This window comes from Acromyrmex echinatior, chromosome 16, assembly GCF_024713525.1.
Source record: "Acromyrmex echinatior isolate Ae372 chromosome 16, ASM2471352v2, whole genome shotgun sequence".
NCBI classification, from domain to species: domain Eukaryota; kingdom Metazoa; phylum Arthropoda; class Insecta; order Hymenoptera; family Formicidae; genus Acromyrmex; species Acromyrmex echinatior.
In genome coordinates, this window is record NC_141867.1 from 2,154,763 (window position 1) to 2,169,022 (window position 14,260).

At 32.7% G+C, this 14,260-nt stretch overlaps 1 protein-coding gene and 1 non-coding gene across 3 annotated transcripts in view; one reads left to right on the forward strand and one right to left on the reverse strand.

Annotated features, from left to right (window-relative positions):
• Positions 1–14,260, forward strand: part of Vmat (Vesicular monoamine transporter) — a 25,596-nt gene continuing 11,336 nt past the window's right edge. For both annotated transcript variants that reach the window (XR_845629.2, XM_011050803.2), the window contains exons 1-2: positions 1–265; positions 12,578–12,720. Coding sequence is in view for 1 of the 2 variants with exons in the window: in XM_011050803.2 (XP_011049105.1) it covers positions 12,606–12,720 (115 nt within the window). In the remaining variant the exon portion in view is untranslated. The remainder of the gene's footprint in view (positions 266–12,577; positions 12,721–14,260) is intronic.
• TRNAA-CGC (transfer RNA alanine (anticodon CGC)) lies at positions 14,061–14,132 on the reverse strand. The gene has a single exon. It is a non-coding gene; the product is annotated as a tRNA-Ala (tRNA).

Consider the following 14,260-nt stretch of genomic DNA (forward strand, 5'->3'; position numbering starts at 1 on the left):
CTGGATCTTTTCGAGGATCAAGAAGAGGACGTCGAAGAAGCACGGGAGACGCAGACGGTGGTGAGCAGAGAGAGCGACGGCTCCAGGCCGGCACGAGCGAGGTGAGATGCGCCCTTATCGCCCTTATCGCTCTCAATCGTCCGTGCAGTATCTATCGGAGTGCCCCGACACTCCTCGCCAACCGGGTCGCAGCCTCGACGGCTAGCAACGATAGCGGCGATACAGGACCGGAGAACGCTCGCTCCGGCCGAACCGACCGATCTCAGTGAGTATCCCCTTCATAAATATAATTTTTAATGAATAAACTTTCGAATGTGTGCATAGCAAACTAGTATATAAAAATAAGATTAATAAACATCGAGTAGATCCGTTAATATACTCACAATCAGTGATTCGTATGTCACTAAGAAGAGACGCACTAATATGTGGGCAGTTGAATAAGTTAGTGACTTTTTAAGAGAAGACTTTATTGAAAAATAAGTCGAATTTTGGTTTAAAAGAAGTAAAAAAAATCATTGATCTATCATACTGCTAATATATAATTTCACTCATTTTTTTATACACTGTTAAATTTATAACTGTTAAATTCATGTTAAATTACATCTAATTCGAGTTATTTTTAATTATTTCTATAGGATGGTATCGCGCCTACTCAATATATTGTCAATTTGACTAAAATGAAATTAAACAATTCAATTTAACAAAATGTATATTAAATTTGACTCGAATTTAGTTTATTGTTTACTAAATGCATACGTTAATATGGACGATATTTATTCTGAAACTAATCACAGAATAGATTCATTTATATTTTAAAAATAATGAAAATTAAAAATAATAAAATATTATCCAAGAGATTGAGTTACCATTGTTCTTTTGATATCTAATAGTATTTAATTTTCATGTACATTAAAATGTAAATCAATCCAATCTGTGATTCCTATCACGTTTATAGATAATAAAGCACGAAAGAGTTACTATATTTTCGCCTTAAATGTCATGAATATAGGAAGATCTTTTCAGAGAATAAACTAAAATTTTAAAACAATTTTTTGTGGTGTTAGACATATTTAAAAGTAATTTTACTTCATCAAGGATAAATTTATGTTTACATGATTTCATTTATTACATAATACAGTTCAATTATTTGGTAACGGTCGAAAGCGGAGATTTAATTGGCTATATAAACGAGTTATCACGCTGTTAAATGTTTAATTAATAATTCATATTGCGGAACGCAGTGCATTACATGCGTTTAAGTAATATGGTCGATAAGCGCACTGTACTTTACCGAATTATATTAATTAATATGAATTGTTAATTGTAATTAAATTATTTGTGCGACATAATGACATTGTTCTTCGCGATAATAAACTACCGTCAAAAATTGTCAGTAACGTTTTAATTTAATCATGCATATACAGTCAATATTCCTGCCTTACAAATTAATGAAATAACATTTGATTTTCGCCAAATAATATCGTCAAAAAGCGAAATGTTAAAGTATTTCCCCGTATAATATATTCACACAATATAAAAATCAAGAAATATTAGAATAAATGTTATTAAACAAATACGTTATATATCCCGTTTAATTATCATTATTAATTACTTATTCATAAATTAACAAAAATAAAGGAAGGCTTTTTTTGAGTGAAGCTGAATGTCACTTATTAAAAATTACACTCAAATCATAATTTTGAAAAATCATACATTTTGACCATTTAATGTGACTGTCTTTAATGATATGCAATCAAAAGACTATTACAAATTAAACCTCGCAATACATAAAACATATACGCTATACCTTCTTCAATTTTATATTCATTAGTGATTTGTAATTTTTTTAATTGCTTAGTCAACGTACATTGAATTATAACATAATTGTAGTCCTATTATCTTATCGTTATTACAATCTTTCGTGAGTCTCACAAATTCCTTTCTCAAGAATTATGATTCGTCAATATCAATCATTGTACTGTTTCAATTGTAATAGTCTTAATTGATAATCATTGAAAAAGTGATCACATTAAATGGTCAAAACGTATGATATATTTTTAAAATTATGTGTGCGTGATTTGAGTGTTAATTTCAATAGCACATGACGCCCATCTTGACTCGAATAGTCCTCCTTTATTTCCGTCAATTTATGAATTTATATTAACTGGAGCCTGATTTATAATTTTTTAAAATTACATTCATCGATATTTTAAATTCTCAATTTTAAAAAAAGATAAGGAAACTAGAATTGATTATACTCTCCCTGTCAATGAGACAGATGTCAGTATCACACCACAGGGTCATCTATAACCACTACATCAATGTGTTAAGCATGTCCGCAGTATTATTCGCCTGCCAGATACGTTTACGGAATCTTTAGACTCGTTGACACGTCACCGAGGTGACCGGAACGCTTCTGGTATCCCTTAGTCGCGTAACACCGGATTTCCTGATCGTGATCCGCGGCTCTAGAACAAACGCCCTCATTTCCACGTGTCATCCGCAGTTTCTGGCGCCGATCTTCCTCGGTGAGTTCGCGTCAAAGCACGGTCGGATCGAGAGGGTCGGCGCAAAAGATGAATTGCAGAAGACATGAGTTCTCGCGCGATTTCAGAAAACTCGGGTCACTCCCGAAGATCGTTCTCTCTCAATTTTGTTAGAATATTTTCTCGATATAGAGCGAGTCTTGAAGCAAATTGAATATATCAGATGTCATATGACTTTCAAAAATGACGTTTTACAAACTTATATTATGGGTTCTGCGATTACTTGATAATTTTAGAAGAACAAAAAAAATAAGATCCAAGCCTGAATGATAGAACATTATAAATACGAGAAGGCGATATCCTTCGTCTCTCGTTGTCGCCCGGCTTCTGACACAGGAACAAGCTAGTGAGAGGGTTGGGACTTCAACCTCGTAAGGTTAATAGAGTGATCGGTAACAAGGTTATAAAGCAATCTGCATAACCCTGTCCAGTACTTTACCCAACCTACGGGTTTCACGTTACTGCGAGCGGTGTCGTAATTACTGTCTCTAATGCGATTACCGGATCGACAAGACCGGCAACCGAGGGACTCTGTGAGATCTTTTTCCGGTTTTTAATTGCTCCGTTTTTTTCTTCATAATTACTTCTCTCTCTTTCGTAAGTCTCGGTAAGATCTTTAGCAAAATATAAGGAAAAAGGTTAACGTATATGTTTTTTTGACTTTAAGACTCCTTTTTCGAAATGAATTTTTAAAGAAAAAAGTGATTTGATTTTTCTTTTAATTAAAAATTTTATTCAACCTATAACGAAACTAACCTTAAACTAAAAAAGAAGAAATGAAAGAAATTAAAAATACTGATGAATATTGTTTGTTTTTTCGTTTTCAGCAATATTGGTCAGGAATTTAAAGAAGATAGTTAAAATAGTTTTATCAGAGGAAAAATAAAGAATTTAAACTATGCAGAATTTCGTTTCCGAGGAAATTAAATATGAGAATTGATAACTTTAGCTAGATTATTTTTATTATATTTTTTTAAATTAGAACCTATGTAAAATTTATCGGAATTTCTCACGCTTTATTCGCGACTCCTTTAAACGGCAGAGGCGTGTTAAGAAAGAACCGATAGGATAGCGGTAAATTCATTTACGCACGATCGAAGACGTAATTTTATTTCCAGAGCTCCGTCTCTGACCTCGTCTCGTCTGAAGTCTCGTTTCACGGCTATCCGAGTTTGATTTACATCCGATCCCTTCCTCGCATTACGATACGCGACGGAAGAAACGTAACGCATTGCCTCCTGGACTCGAATCGCCTCTAATTTTGCGAGCAACCAGGCGCGAGCTAAATTGAAATTTATCTATGAAGCGATACGAGATACGGTACCGTCGCAAACGAGAGTATACAAATGCATCTCTTTTGCATGCACGATTCTTTCAATCCTTTCAGATCCCTTCAATCTTCGACTCCCAGAGAATTGTATTGTCAGTTAATAATTCTGAGGATATTACATTTTTTTTTAATTTAGTACTTAAGCACAGATATTATTTTGTAAGAAATAAAACAAGTCAATATTACAGTGTGAAGACATATTTGTTACAAAAAAGACTTGACACTAACATTGATCTTCATATTTTATGATAAAATTTATTAATACTCTAAGTTCCGACTAATTTTTACAGTATTGTATTAATATAGGATTTATTACAATTTTTATTTATATGAAGTTCTGCATTTGTTTAAAATTGCTCAATATAATTAAAATATTAATATTATTAATATGATAAAGAACTCCAATAATCGATCGAAATTAGATGTTATAAATACAATATATATTCTTAATTTAAATTTAATTATCTCAGATGTGAGACTGTGCGCCGAAATATTCGGACATACTGACTGAGATAATATTTTTTACAATAAGTTTTTTACCGAATTAATTTAGAGGGAATAATTTCATATATAGAAATGTTCGAATGTTTCGGCGCATAATTACATCTGAGATAATTAAATTTAAATTAAGAATATATATTGTATTCACGTCTAATTTTGACCGATTATTGGCGTTCTTCATTATATTTATGTATATCATTTACACGATCGTGTTCTTAAAATATTATTACATATACAATTATTATGTATACAAAGTGATAGACATAATTTAAATGTATAATCTTCCTTTATATCTATGAAATTGCTGTCTGATTTTATTTATTGGATTACTTCGATACAATAAAACGTAGCAATACACAATGAGTGTCTTAAAAAAAAAGTAATGCTACCGCGGATTAAAATAGATTAACTAACTGTAAGTTGCAGCATATACAATACATTTAATCTCTTCATCAACATGTAATTCTGTACAATAATTATATAGAATGTTTAAAAAATTACTCTTGATTGCAAATGTTTTAAATAATTTCGAAGAAAATTTTTTAGAAAATTAAATAATATGTTTCACTATAAAACCATTTAATTTTTTTTTACACACTCTTACTGGAACTAAAAAATATTATATTATAAACTACATCTTTACAATATTCTTAAAATTAAAATATAACAATACTATTATTGTTATTCTATTATAGTTTAAAGTTTAATTTTATAATCCCTTAAAGTCGAAAGTAATTGATATATTATTCTTAGTAAATTAACCAACTTTTCCAGCTTGTAATTTAATTCATCCAGCTTGTAATTTATCCGAAAGAAACTAATTTTCTTTTGTAGAATGTGCTGTCTTCAGTCTCTACTTAGAGAATTTTTCATCTTATCAAGACTTTTTCGCATCTTGTGCGTCTCTAATTAACAGATGGTGCTATTGTTATAATCCGACGGACAGTCCGCCGACGAAATAGCTGCCGAGATGTACGCATGGAGTATCAGTGTTAAAACGTGCATAACGTGTGACGTACTCTACGTAATGTGCCGGGAAAAAATTCAGTTCGCCGCGATGACGATGTAAGTGAATTATGATCTGAGATATTGATATTAACGCTCATTATTAATGCGCGAGTGATGGAAAAATATCCCGAACGTTAACGAAACCAGCGCGAAATCCGTTGTGTTCCACGAAGATGAATCCACATTAATGTACTCGAGTTAACTTTGTGTATGAAGTTTGAGATATTCGGGGTATCAGAGACCACGACGATCGGACCGACAGCAACGGCGAAACTTTGTAATACATAGTGATTTTATACGAAGGTAACATGATTTCGCGATGAGACATAACTCGCTTATCATGCAATATCGCGCGACAAAGGGAGGAGCCAGAATACCCACCATCTTTGACATAATTGCTTCGGATTACGATAAAGCGTCAATAATGCATGGCAAAGAGAGCCATGTCAATGATATTATTGCTGCGTATAAATATGTGTGTAGCAGGCAAAAAATTTCTGTTAACATGAGTATCTACTTGAGGGTTAAATATTAAAAATAAAATTTCATGTCGTCGATAATTTGATTGTTGCTAATTGAGATTGCGAAGCTGGGAGTGATATATTCGCGCAGTTTTATAGATATTCCAAGAATTTTTTCCAGAGAAGCGTTTATGAAGACGTCGACTGAATGCAAGAAGATTATACTTCGTGCACATATAGCCACAACATTAAAGATACCCAAATCTCTATCTGGCTTCGGTCGTCGACCTACTTGTTGAGACCCAAAGCAACAGTTTGCCTTTTAAGCTATCTGCATCCCTCTCCATTCATGTCTCCATTCTCTTCTTATTAGAAGCCTCTTATCGATCGATCCTCATAAATGTTTTTATTCATAATTAATCGGCTATCGTCTGTACTATTTTCTCTTCTCACAGAAATGTTATATAAACCAAAATTGCATTATGGTTATCTCGCTCGATAATTCTGAATATGTTATGTGCTCAAAAACTGTTCGTAAAATAATATTTTTATAGAACATGTAAATATGTAAATATTAAAATTTCCTCTCTTAAAATTTCCTCTATTTATTTATTATATATATGAATATTATTATTCAATATGAAACGATAAGATTAATAGTAAATAAAGAGTTAAGAGAATATTATAAATAATGGCATATTCGAAGAAAATCGATTCCACATTTATCAAAGAATCTGCGAATAATACAGTCGAGAGGTACACTCGATACAGCGAGACATAGCAACCAGAACTAATTGGTTCTTAAAGTAGGAACTAACCCTACGTAGGGCGCAACTTCGTCTGCGAAATAGCGAAGAGAAACTTAAAGGACTCCTTCCCTTCCATTGTTGCCTATAGCTCTGCCATTGTATCTATAAGGAGAGAGAGAGAGAGAGGAGGAGATCAACCTAACATTTATAATTATAAAAAGAGACATAATTAAGAAATTGTGATGAAATGCAGAAATTTTATATGACATTTACATGTTAATATTCGCGAAAACGTATTAAACAAAGTATTGTATAATCATTTTCATCAACTATACATGATAAAAAATCAATAAATATTGACCTATTTTTATTTTAATTTCAGTTATTTCAAATTATTTTCAAATAGATTCGCTAATAATTTATTTTAAAAACAAAAAAAAATACGAAACGATTTGTTGAATTATTAATTAGAAAAAATTAGAAAATATTATTTAAACCAAAATTAGCACATTGATTAATTATTGTCGCATTCAAGTGCTCGCGATTTTTTTTTTAGTATTGAAACTCGTGGAGAATTTTTATTGGTGCTTCGCACACGAGAATTCCGCGATCCCTTCGTCGCGTCGGTTTCAACCATTCATGCGAAAATAAGTTCAATTTCGGAACGTGTTACCGCGAAACGACGGGATTTTCTATTTCCTTTATTATATGTGAAAAATTCCAACGATTCGCAATTCGCACGCGGAAACGGCCGGCTACGCAGAGTGGTCACGTTTTACAATAAATCCCGCGCGCTGACGGCCGACACGACTTTTCTATTAGCTGAAATGACGAAAACTTTGGTCAGTATGCTTTGATCTCATGTATGCAGTGCGATAGCGTAATCTCCCGTATCGCGTACGAAACACACCAACGCGGGTTGAATCGACATAACGAGCGTCGATGAGTCGGCAGATCCCCGCAACCACTTCATCAAGCCGCTACCGAGAAGTTGCTGTCAATCGCAAAACGATCACCCCGTCATACCCTTTCAACGACTCGTATCGCCTGTCAACCACCTCTTCAGAATCTCAGCACCTATATATACTGTCGAGCTTTGCGTATATAAGTGCTTTATTCAAAATTCGCATCTCGCGCTTGCAATTATGCACGATTATATCGAGCTTATTAGACGATACATCACGAATATTTTGTGCCAAGAAAGGAAGTAGAGATAGATCGTACATGCATTGTCTTCCTGTATTAAAATAATCTAAAATTAATTGCGCAAAATTAATTTTGAGACGCGTCCTCTACGGACAAAAGAAAGCTTTCATTCAATCATAAGTAAATATTTGATAGAAGAAGTGACGCTATATATATAATTTGTTTGGAAAAGAGATTGAAAGGGCTTTTTATATACCGTAACCATCGTGTTTTAAAAGAGTAAGCACACATCCATCGCGCGACTCGCAGCGGGAACAAGACGGGCGACAAATCGGGAGAGAAAAAAAGGATCTCCGTAGGATTGGAAGGTACACGATGTTAGATTGATCGGGGGATGTTTCCAATGGGAATAGCCAGCACTGTGCCAGCAAGTTATGGAGTCGCGAGGACGTTCAACATCCCATTGCGCCGCGAGTACGAAAGCCCAGTACAAACAGAAGCGCGTCTTGCGGTCATTCTTTATCGTAATTACCAAGAAGATAAGAGAACGAGGAGCGGGTGAAGGTGGAGGATAGAGAAGAAAGGGGGTTAAAAGGGGGAGGGGGAGGGGATCAGAAGGGAGTCAGTCATGGCGGAAGGTAGTGGAGCTTATAAGTGGCACGAGTGGGAAGCGGTCTTTCCCGAGAATAATGCACGCGGACCCCAGGGAGTTGGCTTTCAGGAAAATGCTGATTGCTTCCCCGGCTCTCACGCTCCTTTTCCCTTCATAGCAATTCTCCATCCGCCTATCCCTCTCCCCCTTCCCCTTTCCACGCTATCAATCTTCGACTTCGTTCAGTGGCGGAGACGTATAATCCGCCCTTTGCGTATGCGTGCGTGCGTATAGGTCCCCATGGCTTCTTCTCTACCTTTTCGGCCCTTAAACAACTCTTATCTCGCGATACCAACAGCTTTGTACTCTTTTCATTTCACGGGGGTCTCCACAAAAAAAATCGGGCGCAGGGACACGCTATCATCGGTCCTATTATTTGATAATTCTTTTCACTTTGAGCAAGAAGAGGAAAGATACGATTATCCATAGGCGGTAGATCGAAAAGTACGATAGATCGAAGGAATTCTTTCGTTTGAATCACACTCAAGTTAAATCAAAGGTGAGAAAAGTGTCCGATAGAAATGTAATGCATCAATTGCGTTTTGATTCGTTTTACAGTGAAATTCTTACGCGACGTTTCTTAATGAAAAATAGGATAAAGTACTGTGAACGCGCGAGACAGCACTAAAAGTCGCAATAGCCTTTGATGCCTGCCTTTTCAAAGGGCGGGCATGAAAATTAGGTGGACTAAAAGCGTGGGGTAACCGAGTTATGACGAATAAAAGAGAAGCGGGCATCACGCGCGCGGAACGTGGGTCGGAGGCAGGACGACGCAGGTACTATTAAAAGCCTGTAATTAATGCGGTTAATTGTATTGCGCTAAACGAACGTCGAGTCGATAGCGAGTTCCAACGAGAAACGGAAGCGGGCGCTTTCTAGAAAACTTCGACAATTAAGACTGCTGTACTTGATACAATCGTGCGAATGTCACACATTATTAAAGGAAAAAATTGGCGTTGGCGTGGAAAAAGAAATCGCGAACGACAAAAATAAAGATCTTTAAAAAAACTCATATATTTTTGTAACATTTAAATAATATTTCATTTGTTTAAAAGCAAAAGTAAAGTATTATTTTTTATATTATTCTCTCTCTCTCTCTCTCTCTCTCTCTCTCTCTCTCTCGTATAAAGCTTTTTATAAAACCTATCTTCTTCGAAACGTCATTGATTTTAACGCTCAATTGAGCTTTTCTAAACGAAAAGTAATCTTCTGGAAATAGTAAATATAACTTATTTTTTACGTTATTAAACCTTCATTTATCTATGAAAATAATGTCACATATATATATATATACATCCTCATGAATACTTAACTTGATACAAATTTGACACAAGCTATAGTATTTACTCAGTGAAATTGGATTTATGTATAATTATCTTTTCTTCTTATTTAAGAATAATATTCTCTTACCTTTCTATATCATTAAAAATATTTGTACAGAAATAGAATAATAAATCAATCCTTTTATTTATGTAACTTCCTTCTTTCAATAATAAAAAGTAATTTAAATGATAATGTAAATTTTTAGAATTTAATTTCTTAAATTAGGACCTAAATTGTTGATAATCACTTTTGTGCTATAAATATATTAAAATAAATTTGATATGCACGTTTTAAAAAAAAGTGTACAATTAAATTGAACACAGTGTTTATTTAGCGAGTAAATAAAAATTAAGTAGAAAATAATAAATAACAATTAATAAACGAACATCATTTATGTGCGTGAAATCTTTAAAAAGATAAAATTCATCGCAAGCATTTCAAAACTAATCCTGAAGGTAAATGGGAAAGATACGATTTGCCCAAATCGACAAGAAATTGTGAAGGAGTAAATCGCAAATTTTGACCACTTTCCACAATTGACAGTTTTCAGCGAAGACGATTTTATCTTCTGTTAAAGCAGATGCGCCTTTTCCGGCATTCAGACTATTTCCGTCCCATTCAAGATTTCTTCCAGTGGAAACGACTCATGCGATTTTGTTCTTTAATATTCCTTATGATTTGAACATAAAGCATCAAAAAGGATATTTCGCTCCAATAATCATAAACCCATCTAAGATTATTTATGTGACATTACCTAATCATCTCATAAAATATACGCGAGTACGCTGTTAATTTATTAATTCAACAATGTTTTATCTTCGAAAGAAATGTTTCACAAATGCAATATTTTAATAATAGATAATCATTCTCTAAACCGTAATTAATATTTAATTACCAAATGTCTTAGCTCTTCGGAAAAACATCGTTCGATACTTTAGTGTTTACATTAATTAGTGTTCACAGAATGTCCAATGTCTTTTTTCGAAACTACACGAGGAAATCGACAAATATAGTAGTTTGTAAATGTAACAATTAAGTAATTGATTGAAAAGTGTTCGAAGGTAGTGAACGCGATAAAGTGTCAACGCAATACAGGACTCGATTGTTTAGTTGTTTGTGAAAGGACCGTTCCGTTGGAACGATTGATTGATTTTTCGTAATTTCTATTTACCACTTCTCTATGAAAACAGGTACATGATGTCCACGTTGAATTCATATATTTTACGTGAATTACATGGAAATAAATTCATCGACATGATATCACATGAATACAACGTTGTTTCATTGCTAAATTGATTTCATTGCTAAATTGGAATAAATTTTCTTCAAAATTTCAACGAAAATTCTATGTAGATACTTCCTATATAAATTTTAGATATAAATTTTAATACATACAGGGTGTCTGATAATTGTCCTGACAGAATTCGTGGACATGTAGAGCGAACTAAACTGAGATGGAAACTCCTTTACCATTTTGCAATTTTCGCAATAGCAACAAGATATTAATTATTGATAAAAATTGCCTAAAATTGGTCTTCAATAATTTTTTATTCAAACACTATCAACTTTACAGAAAAATTGCAAGAGACGAAATTATATTTATTTTTTATTTTCTTCTTATAGAACTCTACGAATTTTTTCAGAATTTTTTATCAACTTTTTAGTAACTGAACTTTCTATTTTTAACAACGTGAGAAAATATATTTAAAAATTCTGAAAAAATGCTAAAAAAATTCTTAGAGCTCTATGAGAAGAAAATAAATAATTTTTGTCTCTTGCAATTTTTCTGTAAAGTTAATAGTATTTGAATAAAAAATTATTGAAAACCAATTTTCAACAATTTTTAACAGTTAATATCTTGCTAACTATTGCGAAAATTACAAAATGATAGAAAACTTTCCGTCTCAGTTTAGTCCGCTCTATATGTCCACGAATTCTGTCAAAACAATCAGATATCCTGTATAATCCACATAGAATTACTCAACTAAAGCCGTTCATTCGCGAGCAATATGCGGTATCGTCAGAACGTAGCGGAGTTCTATGTATAATATTCTTGTAAATAAAAATCAGAACAAACAATAATTTTGCATAACAAAAAATAGAAGGCGCAGTATTATGAAAATTTTCACCCATATTCTATTGAAATAATTTCCTGAAGAAGAGTCTCCAAAATTGGGCTTCAAAATAAAAGATATATTTTGACAACACAATTTCATTTAGTTTCAAAAAATATAATTTAAATCGGACTCTCAAACTTTAAAATTATAAATAACAATAAGATTAAGGCTAATGAGAAATAATCGGAAATAGGTGCGCATAGGTATTAATTCATGTAAAATATTTTACTTTGATAGATGATGTGCAGCTTTATTCCGAAATTTTGTCTCTTATTCCGAATTTCAAGATTTCAGACTCTCATTGGCCTTAATCTTATTGTTATTTATTATTTTATTTAGTTTTATAAAATGACGATTAATTTAGAAACCTGTGTGTGATATTCTTGAAAGTTATATGTGCCAAAATGCATTCATTGTTACATAACTGCTGGGTATAATTCTTTATGTGTATATCTACATAAATATTACGAGAAAACTCTCAGAAGAAAATCGATCAAACATATTGTATAATAATCAATTCAATTTTCACGTGGATTTCAGTATTGTTATTGAACGAAATCCATTCAACTGTCACGTGGATTTCATTTGTGAAAGAAGCATCAATACCTCGTATCTAGTCTTCATTGGGTTTAATTCTTAACTTGCAAGAACAGAGCGCGACGAAAAGTACGCGATATTCAACGCAACGAAATTTTATTTACGCATCTTTCAAATCTCTCGCTGTTTATATTGCCAATGTTGTAGAACATCAGAAGAAGGATAAAATTTGAGAATGGGAGGTGGAGACTGGAGCGGTTGGTTGCAACGATGCCGGCAATCTCGGAGGCTCGTTCTCGTTATCGTCGCCATCGCATTGCTGCTGGATAACATGTTGCTGACGACCGTAGGTAAGCTACTCGTAGCCTATTAATATTTCTGTCATTATATCGTATGGCGACATTAATTAATTCCGACCTCTCATGTCAGTTTCAACATGTTATTGATTATTGTTTAATTAGCCATGTAAATTTTTTTACATAGTCAGATATTTGTGCAATATTTACATTAAATATTTCTGGCAATTATATCGATGAACTCTTATTAATTTTAACGTATTATAGAAAATTTAAGCTAATCTCATTCTTTCTGGCAGTTTCCTTTTTTGGATTTTAGAATTGCCTCTTTAATCCATAACTTTAAGTTCTAGTAGGTCAAGTATTCAGAATCATTAACTTCATTACCTTTTCTTCAACCATGTTCTTTTACGTGGTTCATTATAAGATTAACAGACTTTAAACGAGATGAAATCATAATATAATACTCCAAATATCTGACTGCAAAGTAAAAAAAGAAAGATGTTCTTGAAGATATTATGATTAATATTGTAAATAAATTGTTAAAGTAAATATAATGTATAAATGTACAATCAATTCATAAAATAAGAAAAGGATTGTAAAAGAATTTTTACTGATTACTGTTTATTATATTTATTTAAAGCTTAATCTCAGGGACACTGGAATATATACATATGTTTCGTTTTTTTAATTCTAATATTGCTGACAAAAAAAACAGACGATATTCATCATACTATAATATTTTTAATTTTTTTATTCTTTTATTTTCTGTTTAATTGATATAAATTTAAATTTAATTTAATTTAATTTAATAAAAATTTAGATTACTTTTATCTAATTAAAAAAATTCGTTCCTAAAGAGATGAATTTATATTATTACGCGGTACATTATACGTTTTTCTGATTTTTAATAGCTTTATCACCACTCCTTGCTCGAATTCTGTCGACGCTCTTCTCGGTCCGTAAACTTATGTTTAATTCAAAAAACGTTCGTTTATCGCACTGGACCGGAATGTCGAAAGAACGTATGGGCTTTTGTATATCACGCCGCCAATCCGGATAAGTGGTCATGCATTTATGTAGCGTGATCGTTCCGTAACAAATATACGATCTACAAACGTCGTCACGGTTGTCGAACAAATCGTGAAATCCACTTTCAATTGTTGTAAAAAATTCTTCTTAATTAATTATGTATCTATATGTATTGTATATTGTAACTACAAATAAAGTAGTTTTTATTTACAATACTTTGAATTTTTTTAATAAATTCATCTTTACAAATCCCTCTCTGATAATTAAATAAATTTTCAGCACTTATAAAGTAATTAAAATTTTATGATAATAAATCCTAAAAAATTATTCAAGACGTAAATAAAGGAAAAAAAAAGAAAGTTTGGAGGTGCTGGGATTTGAACCCAGGACTTTCAGCATGCGAAGCAGACACTCTACCACTGAGTTACACCCCCGATTACTAACAAAATCCTCCAATGTGTATTAGACTACAGATTGTTCTACTTTTTATGTTTCTTTCTTTATGAATTTAATATTACGCGAGATAGAGAGAGCACATGTTTCTATTTATAATTTAATTTTA